General features: G+C 44.1%; 1 protein-coding gene across 6 annotated transcripts in view; it reads left to right on the top strand.

The window, feature by feature from the left end:
- LOC109890755 (protein MTSS 2) overlaps positions 1-12,686 on the top strand; it is a 116,926-nt gene that overhangs the window by 88,482 nt on the left and 15,758 nt on the right. For 3 of the 6 annotated variants that reach the window (XM_031824655.1, XM_031824654.1, XM_031824656.1), the window contains exons 8-11: positions 2,042-2,149; positions 2,391-2,488; positions 8,885-8,981; positions 9,371-9,523. In XM_031824655.1, coding sequence (XP_031680515.1) covers positions 2,042-2,149; positions 2,391-2,488; positions 8,885-8,981; positions 9,371-9,523 — 456 coding nt within the window. The remainder of the gene's footprint in view (positions 1-2,041; positions 2,150-2,390; positions 2,489-8,884; positions 8,982-9,370; positions 9,524-12,686) is intronic. The other 3 variants (XM_031824657.1, XM_020482766.2, XM_020482768.2) reach the window with 1 other exon arrangement.

Here is a 12,686-nt window from a genome sequence, read left to right on the forward strand (position 1 = left end):
ATGGCCAGGGGATAGAAACTGTTTAAGAGTCTGTTGTTCTGAGCCTTGATACACTGGTACCGCCTGCCAGACGAGAGCATGGAGTCTGGCAATTTCTCAGGTGGCTGGAGCCTGGCAATATTTGGTGTACTTTCTCCGACACCGCCTGCCATGTACATCCTGGGAACTTACCCTCAGTGATGTGCTGGGCTGCCCGCGACACACTCTGTAGGGCCTTCCGGTCGAGGGCAGTGTAGTTACCAGACAGTGATACAACCATGCTCTCGATGGTGCAGCTGTAAAAGTTCTGAGGGGCCATGCCAAATCCTTTCAACCTCCTGAGGGAACAATGGATGCTACAATTGAAAGAAATTACACCAATATCTCTAAATTATATGGATCACGTCATCTCATTATTCGCCAACGCTATCTTACTTTATCTAGACAATGTATCTCAATCTCTCCCGAATGCTTTGAAGATTATAGAGAAATTCAGCTCCATTTCACGTTTTTAAATAAATCTGCCCTACTCCCCCTTAAGAACCCAGCACAGGACCCCATCTCTTATGTAATCCCAATCATTTCCCATTTTAAAAATGTAGGAATCAGTATATTTATTTTAGATAAAACCATTGCCCAAAACTTAAACAGATCGCTCAAATCAATTCAATCAGACCACAGTAGATGGCTTAACATTCCAGTCGCTCTAACCGGCAGAATTTCTATCGTGAAAGTTAATATATTGCCTTGGTTAAATTTTGTGAGCTCAATGCTTCCTATGTCTCCCCCTTCCGGCTATTGGGATAAACTCCACAGTGAATGTTCAGAATGTAAATAGAAAGGTAAGAGATCCCAGAATAAATTAACACATTTACTCAGAGGGAAAGATGCTGGAGGGCTATCCGTTCCAAACTCTTAATTATATTTCCAAGCTTTATTTCGCCGAATGTATAAATTGGTTTAGACACAACTCTTCCGCTCCCTGGCTGAGAATCGAGAAATATGGTGGCTCCCATTGCCCTGGAAGAAGTGATGTACATTGATCTATGTAAACTACGCTTTGGCCCTATTATTGCTCTCACAATATCTGTTTGGCATGAAATGTAAAAACTATGCAACTGGGAAACTTAATCGCACGCCCAGACTCCAATATTTAACAATAATGCCTTGCGATCTGGAGGACTGCCTTTCACGTCGCCCCAATGGTCCAAATGTGGAATCCATGCCCATGGCGATGTAATGGTATAAGGACATTCCAGGAACTATAAGAAGCATTTATATCACCAGGTAACTATTTTTTTCATCTTCAGCTTAGGTCAGCTATGCTGGCCTATGGAGTTCCATGGAAAAAAACAGCTGTAGAACCGTCTAATGATACAATTTGTAAACAGATTACCTGGTCTCCTGAATGGACTAGGGCAGATGAAGATGAGGGAGGAGAAATGTGATGGCCATGCATCATTTGTCAAGCAGACCTTGCTTTTTCATTGTAAGCTCATTTACTTGTGTGGCTGCCAGTGAAATAGCTTTGCACTTCTGTTGTCATCTGATGAAAATTAAGATATTTTCAGCTGAATGTGTTGCAGTGATGTACGTTCTGTGAAGGAAAAGTATAGTTGCACCACCCGGATCACTCTATTGAAGCAAAAAAAGTCACTTTCAATATAAAACGTCACCCGTGTCAATACGCAGCTGGACTCACCTGCTCCCGCTTTGTCTCCTTGTCTTATTTACAAATATGTGACTGGCTCAACTGTTCTGGGGAACTAAGTAAGCTTCAAAATGCAAAATAACGTGATCTGCTTTATCTCCTAACGTATTGCACAAGTTGACTGCTGGTATTTACTAAATAAATAGCTACAAATATACACATGTATTGGAAAAACTTGAAAGTAATAGTTTTGACGGTATTGAAAAACCAATTACCCTGATATTCCGCCCAAGCCTTGTTACTAGGGGCTATTTGTAACTGATAGTTGTGTCTGGGATCTGTGGTTATGGGCAGCGCTGTGGTTTTTGGTGATTGGTTGTGTGTGTCTGATCTGTGGTTATGTGTGTACAGGATCATGAGATTAGCATGCTGGGAGAAGTGACCCACCTGCAGACCATCCTAGAAGACCTGAGCAGCCTGACGGCCGAGCCCAGCGAACTGCCCCTCGCCAGCGAACAGGTAAGCTGGATGATACACACACACACACACACACACACACACACACACACACACACACACACACACACACATACACACACACACACACACACACTTGTTCGCACCACACACAGAGACATCAATATACCTTCCCAAATACACTTAACCACATACTTGCACACATACACACACACACAGTGTTAGATATTCCCACTGTTCCATGTACTCATTCTCACACAATTTTTTTCTCCCCACTCAACAGGTGATCTTGGATCTGAAGGGATCTGAATACAGCTACAGTTACCAGACGCCCCCTGCCTCCCCCAGCAACACGCTGTCCCGCAAGAGCAGCATCAGCAGGTAGCTAAACACACACACACACACGCAAAAACACTAATCACACACACGTACTCACACATTCTTACTCATACACAAACTTACCAACACTTGTGTACACACACACTACACTAAGTGCTCAGGTACTAAGTTTTGGCACACATACGCACACTGCTTCACACCAAAGTCCCTGCCTTTGACACTGCATGGTGGCCGTCTTGATATTTAGAGAGCTTACCAAATTGGGGCGGTGCAGGAAGAGAAACTGGATCAAATGGATAGTAGGAGCAGATAAGTGAAGTTCAGTGTGTCTGTGCTATCACAGTTCCACTGACTGGAGCCAGCTCAGGAAGTGTGCTCCCGTAATAGGGCTTAGTTAAACATTTGATCCCTAAATGGCACCCTATTCCCTAAATGCTGCACTATTTTGGCCAGATCCAAGTCAAAACTAGTGCAGTGTGTAGGGAATAGTGTGCCATTTGGAACGCAGCCTTGGAGAGGGATGAAGGAGGGGGAGATAGGGGAGGGATGATAAAGAGAGCAGGTGACTGAGTAAAGTTCCGAGGGGACATGTGAAGTGGAGCCAAGGGAAGGGAAGAATAGTGGGGCGTGGCGGCTGCAGACAGTCTGTCACCCATTTGTCCTGTCTGCTTACCATGGAATGGCCTGGGATGACACACACACACATGCATGGAGCACACACACACTTGGCTTCATCTCACTCAGGATGTCTGCAGCAAGCCTCTACTGTGTGCAGACTCAAACACATGTTCCGGATTTCATTTCGCTGTGTATAAGAGGGGAATGTGTGTGTGTATCCCATGGTGGGGGGAGGGGTATACTGGTCGTCCATGCCACAGCCAAAACGCATGTCCCCCAGGAGCTGATTGGGGTAGGGAGGGTGGGTGGGTGGATGACTTCCTCCATCATAGAGAGGGTAGAAGGGTGAGCAGGCAAGTGGGAGAATGACTAGGCTTAGATATCCAGTCTTCATGGGGTACTCTTCAAATAAAACTCCAAAGTGTACCTCATCCTAACCCTTGTCCAAAGCACCTAAACACAGCTAAGTAGGAGTCGAAGTTTATTTGAATGTGATTATATGTATTGCTATTGTAATTGGTGATGTATGACATTCATTACGCTCTTTGGTTAGCTAAAGGTGTCAACAAGACCTCTATAATGTACAGTAAATATCAAACTACAGTATAAAAAATTGTAACAGTTTGAGGTTGAGTTGGCTTAGTGGGTTTCCTGTGAACTTGGCTTTGCAGTCCTCTCTTTGGAACTCATACAAGCACGCACACACACACACACCACAGCCCTCATTGGTCCAGCCTGTTTGGGATAGTCATTTAGAGCGGGAGTTTCCACTACAGTCTGTTCTGACAACTCTCCACTGGCAGAGCTCAGTTTCCACTTAAGCAGTCAAACGTTTCTCAAAACTACTACTAGGCTCAAGACCTGCAGTGTGTTGATGTAGCAGACCATTTACACATTCAAACCAGGCCTTCTACTTTTAGCTATTTGCATGGCCAGTACACCAAAGTCCATGATTGGATTCACACAGTTTGATTTAGTATGTGTCCCAAATGGCACCCTTCTACCTACATAGTGCAGTATTTTTGACCAGAGCCCCATGGGCCGAAAGTAGTGTACTATATAGGGAATAGGGTGCCATTTGGAACATTACCTAACTGCAAAACTACACCTAACTGCAAAACATGATGAGAGCGTGACTGCATACCTCTGTCAACATGGTATTCAGGGTGCTGCCTTGGGAGCTACAAAAGAAGAAGAGGCTTTATTTAATGAGGCTTGCTAGAGTCCCCACTTTATATCTTCATCATACTTCTGACTTATGCACTGAGCAAAATATTAACTCAACATGTAAAGTGTTTCATGAGCTCAAATAAAAGATCCCAGAAATGTACATCCCTGTTAGTGCGCATTTCTCCTTGCCAAGATAATCCTTCCACCTGATAGGTGTGGCATATCAAGAAGCTGATTAAACTGCATGATAATTATACAGGTACACCTTGTGCTGGGGGACAATAAAAGTCCTCTCTCTAAAATGTGCAGGTTTGTCACACAACACAATGACACAGATGTCTCAAGTTTTGAGGGAGCTTACAATTGGCATGCTGACTGCAGGTATGTCCACCAGAGCTGTTACAAGATAATTTAATGTTAATTTCTCTACCATAAGCTGCCTTCAATGTCATTTGAGAATCTGGCAGTACGTCCAACCGGAAGCTCATCTGTGTGCTCGTTGTCCTCAACTGGGTCTTGACCAGACTGCAGTTAGGTGTCGTTACCGACTTCAGTGGGCAAATGCTCACCTTTGATTGCCACTGGCACACTAGAGAAGTGTGCTCTTCACGGATGAATCCCGGTTTCTACTGTACAGGGCAGATGGCAGACAGCGTTGTATAGCATTGTGTGGGAGAGTGGTTTCCTGATGTCAACGTGTGCCCCATTGTGGGTTTATTGTATGGGCAGGCATAGAACATAGACATATGTGTCAGGGTCTACAGATTACAAAAAGAAAACCAGCCCCGTCGAGGACATCGTCTTGCTTCCAGACAAACTAAATAACTTCTTTGCACACTTTGAGGACAATGCAGTGCCACTGACACGGCCTGCTACCAAAGCCTGTGGGCTCTCCTCCTCCGTGGCCAACGTGAATAAAACATTTAAAACTTGTTAACCCTCGCAAGGCTACCGGCCCAGACGGCATCCCTAGCCACGTCCTCAGAGCATGCACAGAACAGCTGGCTGGTGTGTTTACAGACATATTTAACCATCCCTAGCCCAGTCTGTTGTCCCCGCATGTTGAAAACCAAATGCATGCTTTTCAACCGGTCGCTGCCTGCACCTGCATGCCCGACTAGCATCACCACCCTGGATGGTTCCGACCTAGAATATGTGGACGTCTATAAGTACCTAGGTGTCTGGCTAGACTGCAAACTCTCCTTCCAGACTCATATCAAACATCTCCAATCGAAAATCAAATCAAGAGTCGGCTTTCTATTCCGCAACAAAGCCTCCTTCACTCAAGCCGCCAAGCTTACCCTAGTAAAACTGACTATCCTACCGATCCTCGACTTCGGCGATGTCATCTACAAAATGGCTCCCAACACTCTACTCAACAAACTGGATGCAGTCTATCACAGTGCCATCCGTTTTGTCACTAAAGCACCTTATACCACCCACCACTGCGACTTGTATGCTCTAGTCGGCTGGCCCTCGCTACATATTCGTCGCCAGACCCACTGGCTCCAGGTCATCTACAAGTCTATGCTAGGTAAAGCTCCGCCTTATCTCAGCTCACTGGTCACGATGGCAACACCCATCCGTAGCACGCGCTCCAGCAGGTGTATCTCACTGATCATCCCTAAAGCCAACACCTCATTTGGCCGCCTTTCGTTCCAGTACTCTGCTGCCTGTGACTGGAACGAATTGCAAAAATCGCTGAAGTTGGAGACTTTTATCTCCCTCACCAACTTCAAACATCAGCTATCTGAGCAGCTAACCTATCGCTGCAGCTGTACATAGTCTATTGGTAAATAGCCCACCCTTTTCACCTACCTCATCCCCATACTGTTTTTATTTATTTACTTTTCTGCTCTTCTGCACACCAATATCTCTACCTGTACACGACCATCTGATCTTTTATCACTCCAGTGTTAATCTGCAAAATTGTAATTATTTGCCTACCTCCTCATGCCTTTTGCACACATTGTATATAGACCCCCCCTTTGTTTTCTACTGTGTTATTGACTTGTTAATTGTATACTCCATGTGTAACTCTTTGTTGTATGCTCACACTGCTATGCTTTATCTTGGCCAGGTCACAGTTGCAAATGAGAACTTGTTCTCAACTAGCCTACCTGGTTAAATAAAGGTGAAATAAATAAAAAAAAAAGATGTTCCTGTTCCCAAGAAAGCTAAGGTAACTGAACTAAATAACTATCGCCCTGTAGCACTCACTTCTGTCATCATGAAGTGCTTTGAGAGACGAGTCAAGGATCATATCACCTCCACCCTACCTGATACCCTAGACCCCCTCCAATTTGCTTACCGCGCCCACAACCGCAGGGCTCTCCAGAGGGTAGTACGGTCTGCACAACACATCCCCGGGGGCAAACTACCTGCCCTCCAGGACACCTACAGCACCCGATGTCACATAAAGGAAAAAGATCACCAAGGACAACAACCACCCGAGCCACAGCCTGTTCACCACGCATCCAGAAGGCGATGTCAGTACAGTTGCGTCAAAGCTGGGACCAAGATACGGAAAAACAGCTTCTATCTCAAGGCCATCAGACTGTTAAACAGCCATCACTAACATGGTGATGGCTGTTTAACATCACTAACCAGTTTCCCACTAACATAGCTGCTGCCAACAGACTCAAATCTCTGGCCACTTCAATAAATAGACTTAATAAAGGTATCACTAGTCACTTTAAATAATGTCACTTTATATAATGTTTACATATCCTACTCTACTCATATGTGTGTATACTGTATTCTACACCATCTACTGCATCTGAATGTTATGACTAGACAACCTAACGTACAATTTCAAAAATACATTAACCAGAAAACATACAATGTAGTAAGACACATCAAAATGTGCATCTCTTTATATCAGAAAAAAGGACCACTGTGTCCGTGTGCAGTTTCCAATACATCAGTTATCCACCGAATACGTTAATTTCAGAAGGAATTGTTCATTACATGTCAGAGGATGGTATTTTATTAGGATCCCCATTAGCTGTTGCAAAAGCAGCAGCTACTCTTCATTAACATGAAACATAATACAGAACAGCTCAAGGACAGAACTACAGTGCCTTGCAAAAGTATTCACTACCCTTGGCATTATTCCTATTTTGTTGCCTTACAACCTGGAATTGTTGGGGGTTTGTATCATTTGATTTACACAACATGCCTACCACTTTGAAGATGCAAAATATGTTTTCTTGTGAAACAAAGTCAATACTTTATAGAGCCACCTTTTGCAGCTATTACAGCTGGAAGTCTCTTGGGGTATGTCTCTATAAGCTTGGCACATTTAGACACTGGGATTTTTGCCCATTCTTCAAGACAAAACTGCTCCAGCTCCTTCGAGTCGGATGGGTTCCACTGGTGTACAGCAATCTTTAAGTCATACCACAGATTCTCAATTGGATTGAGGTCTGAGCTTTAACTAGGCCATTCCAAGACATTTAAATGTTTCCCCTAAACCACTCGTGTTGCTTTAGCAGTATGCTTCTGGTCATTTTCCTGCTGGAAGGTGAACCTCCATCCCGGTCTCAAATCTCTGGAAGAGTGGAACAGGTTTCCCTCAAGAATTTCATAGTATTTAGAGCTGTCCATCATTCCTTCAATTCTGACCAGTTTCCCAGTCCCTGCTGATGAAAAAACATCCCCACAGCATGATGCTGCCACCACCATGCTTCACTGTGGCGATGGTGTTCTCGTGTGAAGAGAGGTGTTGGATTTGCGCCAGACATAGCGTTTTCCTTGATTTACAAAAAGCTCAATTTTAGTCACATCTGACCAGAGTACCTTCTTCCATATGTTTGGGGAGTCTCCCGCATGCCTTTTGGCAAATGTGTTCGCTTATTGTGTTCTTTAACCAATGGCTTTTTTCTGGTCACTCTTCCATAAAGCAAGCCTTGTGACTTTTTCACTCAGGGCCCCACTTTCTCTTGTCATGTTAGTCATTGCATACCTTAGCTATTTATAACTCTTTATAACTCCAGATCAACTAGCCCATGTCAGTTAATGATTCAAAAAATAAATAATCTGTCCATAGTTATTGTTGTAAATTGTATCACTCAAATATCACATGAATACACATTAGACATGGCAAAATGTATAGATTTGCAAGAGAATGTGCTTTAAAACGGCAACATTTTCTTTGCACCCCATGACAAAATGTGTAGAATGGCAGGAAATAAGTTTTAACCCTGCAAAATTCTCTCCACCAACGAGAGGTAAACAATTTGTCATGAACAGTGCTTGTGCACATAGAAATAGAAGTCGCGCGTTCGGGGGGGGGCGGGGTGGGGGGGAGCACAGAGTGAAAAAGTTTGGGAAACCCTGCTCTAAGATATGCAATGACTGACATGACGAGGAAAACTGATGATGCACTACATTTCGAGATTGAACCTTGTGCATTCTACTATTACAACTTTCAAGAGTAAGTTGAAAGCCGGACTGAGTTCCTTAAAATAAATAGTTTACATTTTTTTCTGAAGTTTGTTCACACACTGTCTGTCGCTTGGCTCCATTTCAGATGTAATGGTGCCAGGTTTGTATGCCTTGTTGTCTTTCTCTCCTTTTTTATTTATCTTATTTCCTTTTTCATTAATATGATTTATTTCTCTTCCACAAACTTTCTCACTCTCTCAGTAACTACAACTCTATTAGGTACGTCCCCTCTCTGGACTCCATCGCTACCTCGGTGGACAGCATTCACCTTTGCCTGCCCTCCATGGACCCAGCACAGGTAAGACTGACTGACTGACTTTATCCATTTTGAAATGCTCCTATGTGCCCTTTATTCTTTTGGCTGCTGAATTTTTCAAATGCATCAATCATAATCTCACCCCATTGCTGCACTTTTGCCCAGGGGGCTTGATTTCAACAAATTTGAAAGAGAACTTCAGTCCACTGCAGCATAGTATATTAAATAATTCTTACATTCAAAGTTCAAACTATTGCCCTTAACTTGAGTACTGTTTTATCTAAACCCCAGTAAACAGTATAAAAGAAAGACGTTGCTCTGTCTGGCCCCCTCCCTCAACCTGAGTTATGCAGTACCCTTTACAACTTCCGCTGCTTGAAACACAAACCATTTTCTCTCTATCCCTCCTCCCGTTGTCCCTTCGTGGGTAGCGCCGCTCGCCCAGTCCGTTGGCACGCTTTGAGGGCTGGGACGGTACTGCGCGCTCCCTCAGCGAGGGCAACTCGCCAACCATCTCCGCCCGCTCTGGTGCCCACCGCACCCATGTCCGCTCTGCCAGCCAAACCAGCCACAGAGACACCACTGTGAGAACACACACACCCTTTACTGGCCCCCTGTATACCCACTGTGGCGTAAACCCCCACTCGTGGCCCCCATGTAAACGTGTGTGTGCATTATGTGTGTTGTCTGTATTTGTCCAGTTGTGTCAAATGACTGTATCCAGTGTCTGTCTGTTACTGTGTGGGTATGTGAGAGTACTGTATCTGTGTGAGAGGGAGATGAACAGCTTTGGATAATTTACTATTAGCCCTTACTTTGACCTGCTGCCCACTGGAAAAGTAAAATGATCAACTTGAAGTTCTCTATAACCCTACTAGCTGCCTCCTGAAGGTCTAAAAGCCATTGCTCCTAGAACAGTAACAGTTGACTGTATAATAGCTACTGTGCTAATATAGTAATTCTATGTGTGTGTGTGTGTGTTTATATACAGTTGAAGTCGGAAGTTTACATACACTCCAATACCTTGACTTTGTCATCCCAAAGGTGTTTGATGGAGTTGAGGTCAGGGCTCTGTGCAGGACAGTCAAGTTCTTCATTACCAATCTCGACAAACCATTTCTGTATGGACCTCGCTTTGCGTACATGGGCGTTGTCATGCTAAAACAGGAAGGGGCTTTACCAAACTGTTGCCACAAAGTTGGAAGCACATAATCATCTAGAATGTCATTGTATGTTGTAGCTTTAAGATGTCCCTTCACTGGAACTAAGGGCCCCAGCCTTAACCATGAAATCCAGCCCCAGACCATTATTCCTATTCCACCAAACTTTACAGTTGGCACTATGCATTGAGGCTGGTAGCTTTCTCCTGGCATCCGCCAAACCCAGATTTGTCCGTTGGACTGCCAGATGGTGAAGCATGATTTGTCACTCCAGAGAACGTGTTTCCACTGCTCCAGAGTCCAATGGCTTCGAGCTTTACACCCGACGCATGGCATTGCTCATGGTGATCTTAGGCTTGTGTGCAGCTGCTCGGCCATGGAAACCTATTTCATGAAGCTCACGACTAATAATTATTGTGCTGACATTGCTTCGAGGCAGTTTGGAACTTGGTAAGTATTTCAACCGAGGACAGACCATTTTTACCCGCATCAGAGGTCCCGTTCTGTGAGCTTGTGTAGCCTACCACTTCGCGGCTGAGCTGTTGTTGCTCCTAGATATTTCCACTTCACAATAACAGCACTCAATTGTATACGCCTGTTAGCAACCGGGGTGGCTGAAATAGCCAATTCGACTCATTTGAAGGGGTGTCCACATAACTTTGTGTATATAGTGCTATGTATATATAGTATTTAGTGCCTCTAACTTTATCCAGTCCCTGTGATAGTTTCGCTGCCCTTCCCAGTGCTCTTCCTTGTCTACATCCTGTTCATTCAGTGTTAAGTGGCCCGCCCGGATATGTTCACCTCTGTTCCATATTATTTGTTGTCAAAATGACTTTCACTTCTGTCACATCAAACAGGCCACTGCTTGTTTTGTTTTTGCATGAGCTGTCTTAAATGTGTATGTATTTATAATAGAATGTGGCTTTTGGGAAGATCTTGACATTGGCAAGTTGTTAATCGGACTACTGTCATCACCACTAAAGATGGCAAACAAATCAAGCAATATTTGGATATAGCCATCTAGTTAACTTGTTTTCTAGCAGTATTGAAGGGATCTGTTATTTGCTAGCTAGCCAATTTGATTTGGTCCATTAGTCAATGTAGTCTATCATGTCTGTCAGCAGCAATCATGGTTAAACCAACGTAGGCTAGGTAAAACTATGTTGGTTGAAAAAAACAGTACAATTCGGTTAACTTTCCAATATGTTTAGCCAACTGTACACAGTTTCTACCGGTAGCTTGCAAAATAAACATCAGCTAACAGTAGATCAGCAAATGCGCAGAGCCTACAAAGGATGGGAAATTAACCTAAACCACTCATACTTGTCAGGTATAGTTCACTTTTATTTTATAACACTCAAATGTGACCAACCGGCTCAAACCGGTTGAATGTAGCAAAATTTGAAATGGTGTTTTTTACATTAGAGCAACAAAAGGGTATAGCACACACTGCATTTTTGAGGAGCAATGGGAAAGTAATTCTGCTTGGAGAGTGTGTAAACTCACTTTTAAGTGAAGAGCTAATCTTTGTCTACACCCATTCAGCATCGTTCACACCCTCTTAAAGCTTTAGCCCCACCCATCTCGTTTCGCTCTTGGGGCGTTCAGAGCGCACACTTGACGCTCTGGCCGATGATTTGTTTACCTCTGGATAACATGAAAACAGCCTAACCAGCTCAGCTGGCAACAATTTCATTGTTTTTTTGTTGTGCGTTTTGAAATTGTTCAGTTATTCTGCACTCTGGCATACTCAGACTGAATTTACGAATGCACCCAAAATGGTTACTTGCGTACATGGGCGTTGTCATGCTAAAACAGGAAGGGGCTTTACCAAACTGTTGCCACAAAGTTGGAAGCACATAATCATCTAGAATGTCATTGTATGTTGTAGCTTTAAGATGTCCCTTCACTGGAACTAAGGGCCCCAGCCTTAACCATGAAATCCAGCCCCAGACCATTATTCCTATTCCACCAAACTTTACAGTTGGCACTATGCATTGAGGCTGGTAGCTTTCTCCTGGCATCCGCCAAACCCAGATTTGTCCGTTGGACTGCCAGATGGTGAAGCATGATTTGTCACTCCAGAGAACGTGTTTCCACTGCTCCAGAGTCCAATGGCTTCGAGCTTTACACCCGACGCATGGCATTGCTCATGGTGATCTTAGGCTTGTGTGCAGCTGCTCGGCCATGGAAACCTATTTCATGAAGCTCACGACTAATAATTATTGTGCTGACATTGCTTCGAGGCAGTTTGGAACTTGGTAAGTATTTCAACCGAGGACAGACCATTTTTACCCGCATCAGAGGTCCCGTTCTGTGAGCTTGTGTAGCCTACCACTTCGCGGCTGAGCTGTTGTTGCTCCTAGATATTTCCACTTCACAATAACAGCACTCAATTGTATACGCCTGTTAGCAACCGGGGTGGCTGAAATAGCCAATTCGACTCATTTGAAGGGGTGTCCACATAACTTTGTGTATATAGTGCTATGTATATATAGTATTTAGTGCCTCTAACTTTATCCAGTCCCTGTGATAGTTTCGCTGCCCTTCCCAGTGCTCTTCCTTGTCTACATCCTGTTCATTC

This window comes from Oncorhynchus kisutch, linkage group LG5, assembly GCF_002021735.2.
Source record: "Oncorhynchus kisutch isolate 150728-3 linkage group LG5, Okis_V2, whole genome shotgun sequence".
Lineage (NCBI taxonomy): Eukaryota > Metazoa > Chordata > Actinopteri > Salmoniformes > Salmonidae > Oncorhynchus > Oncorhynchus kisutch.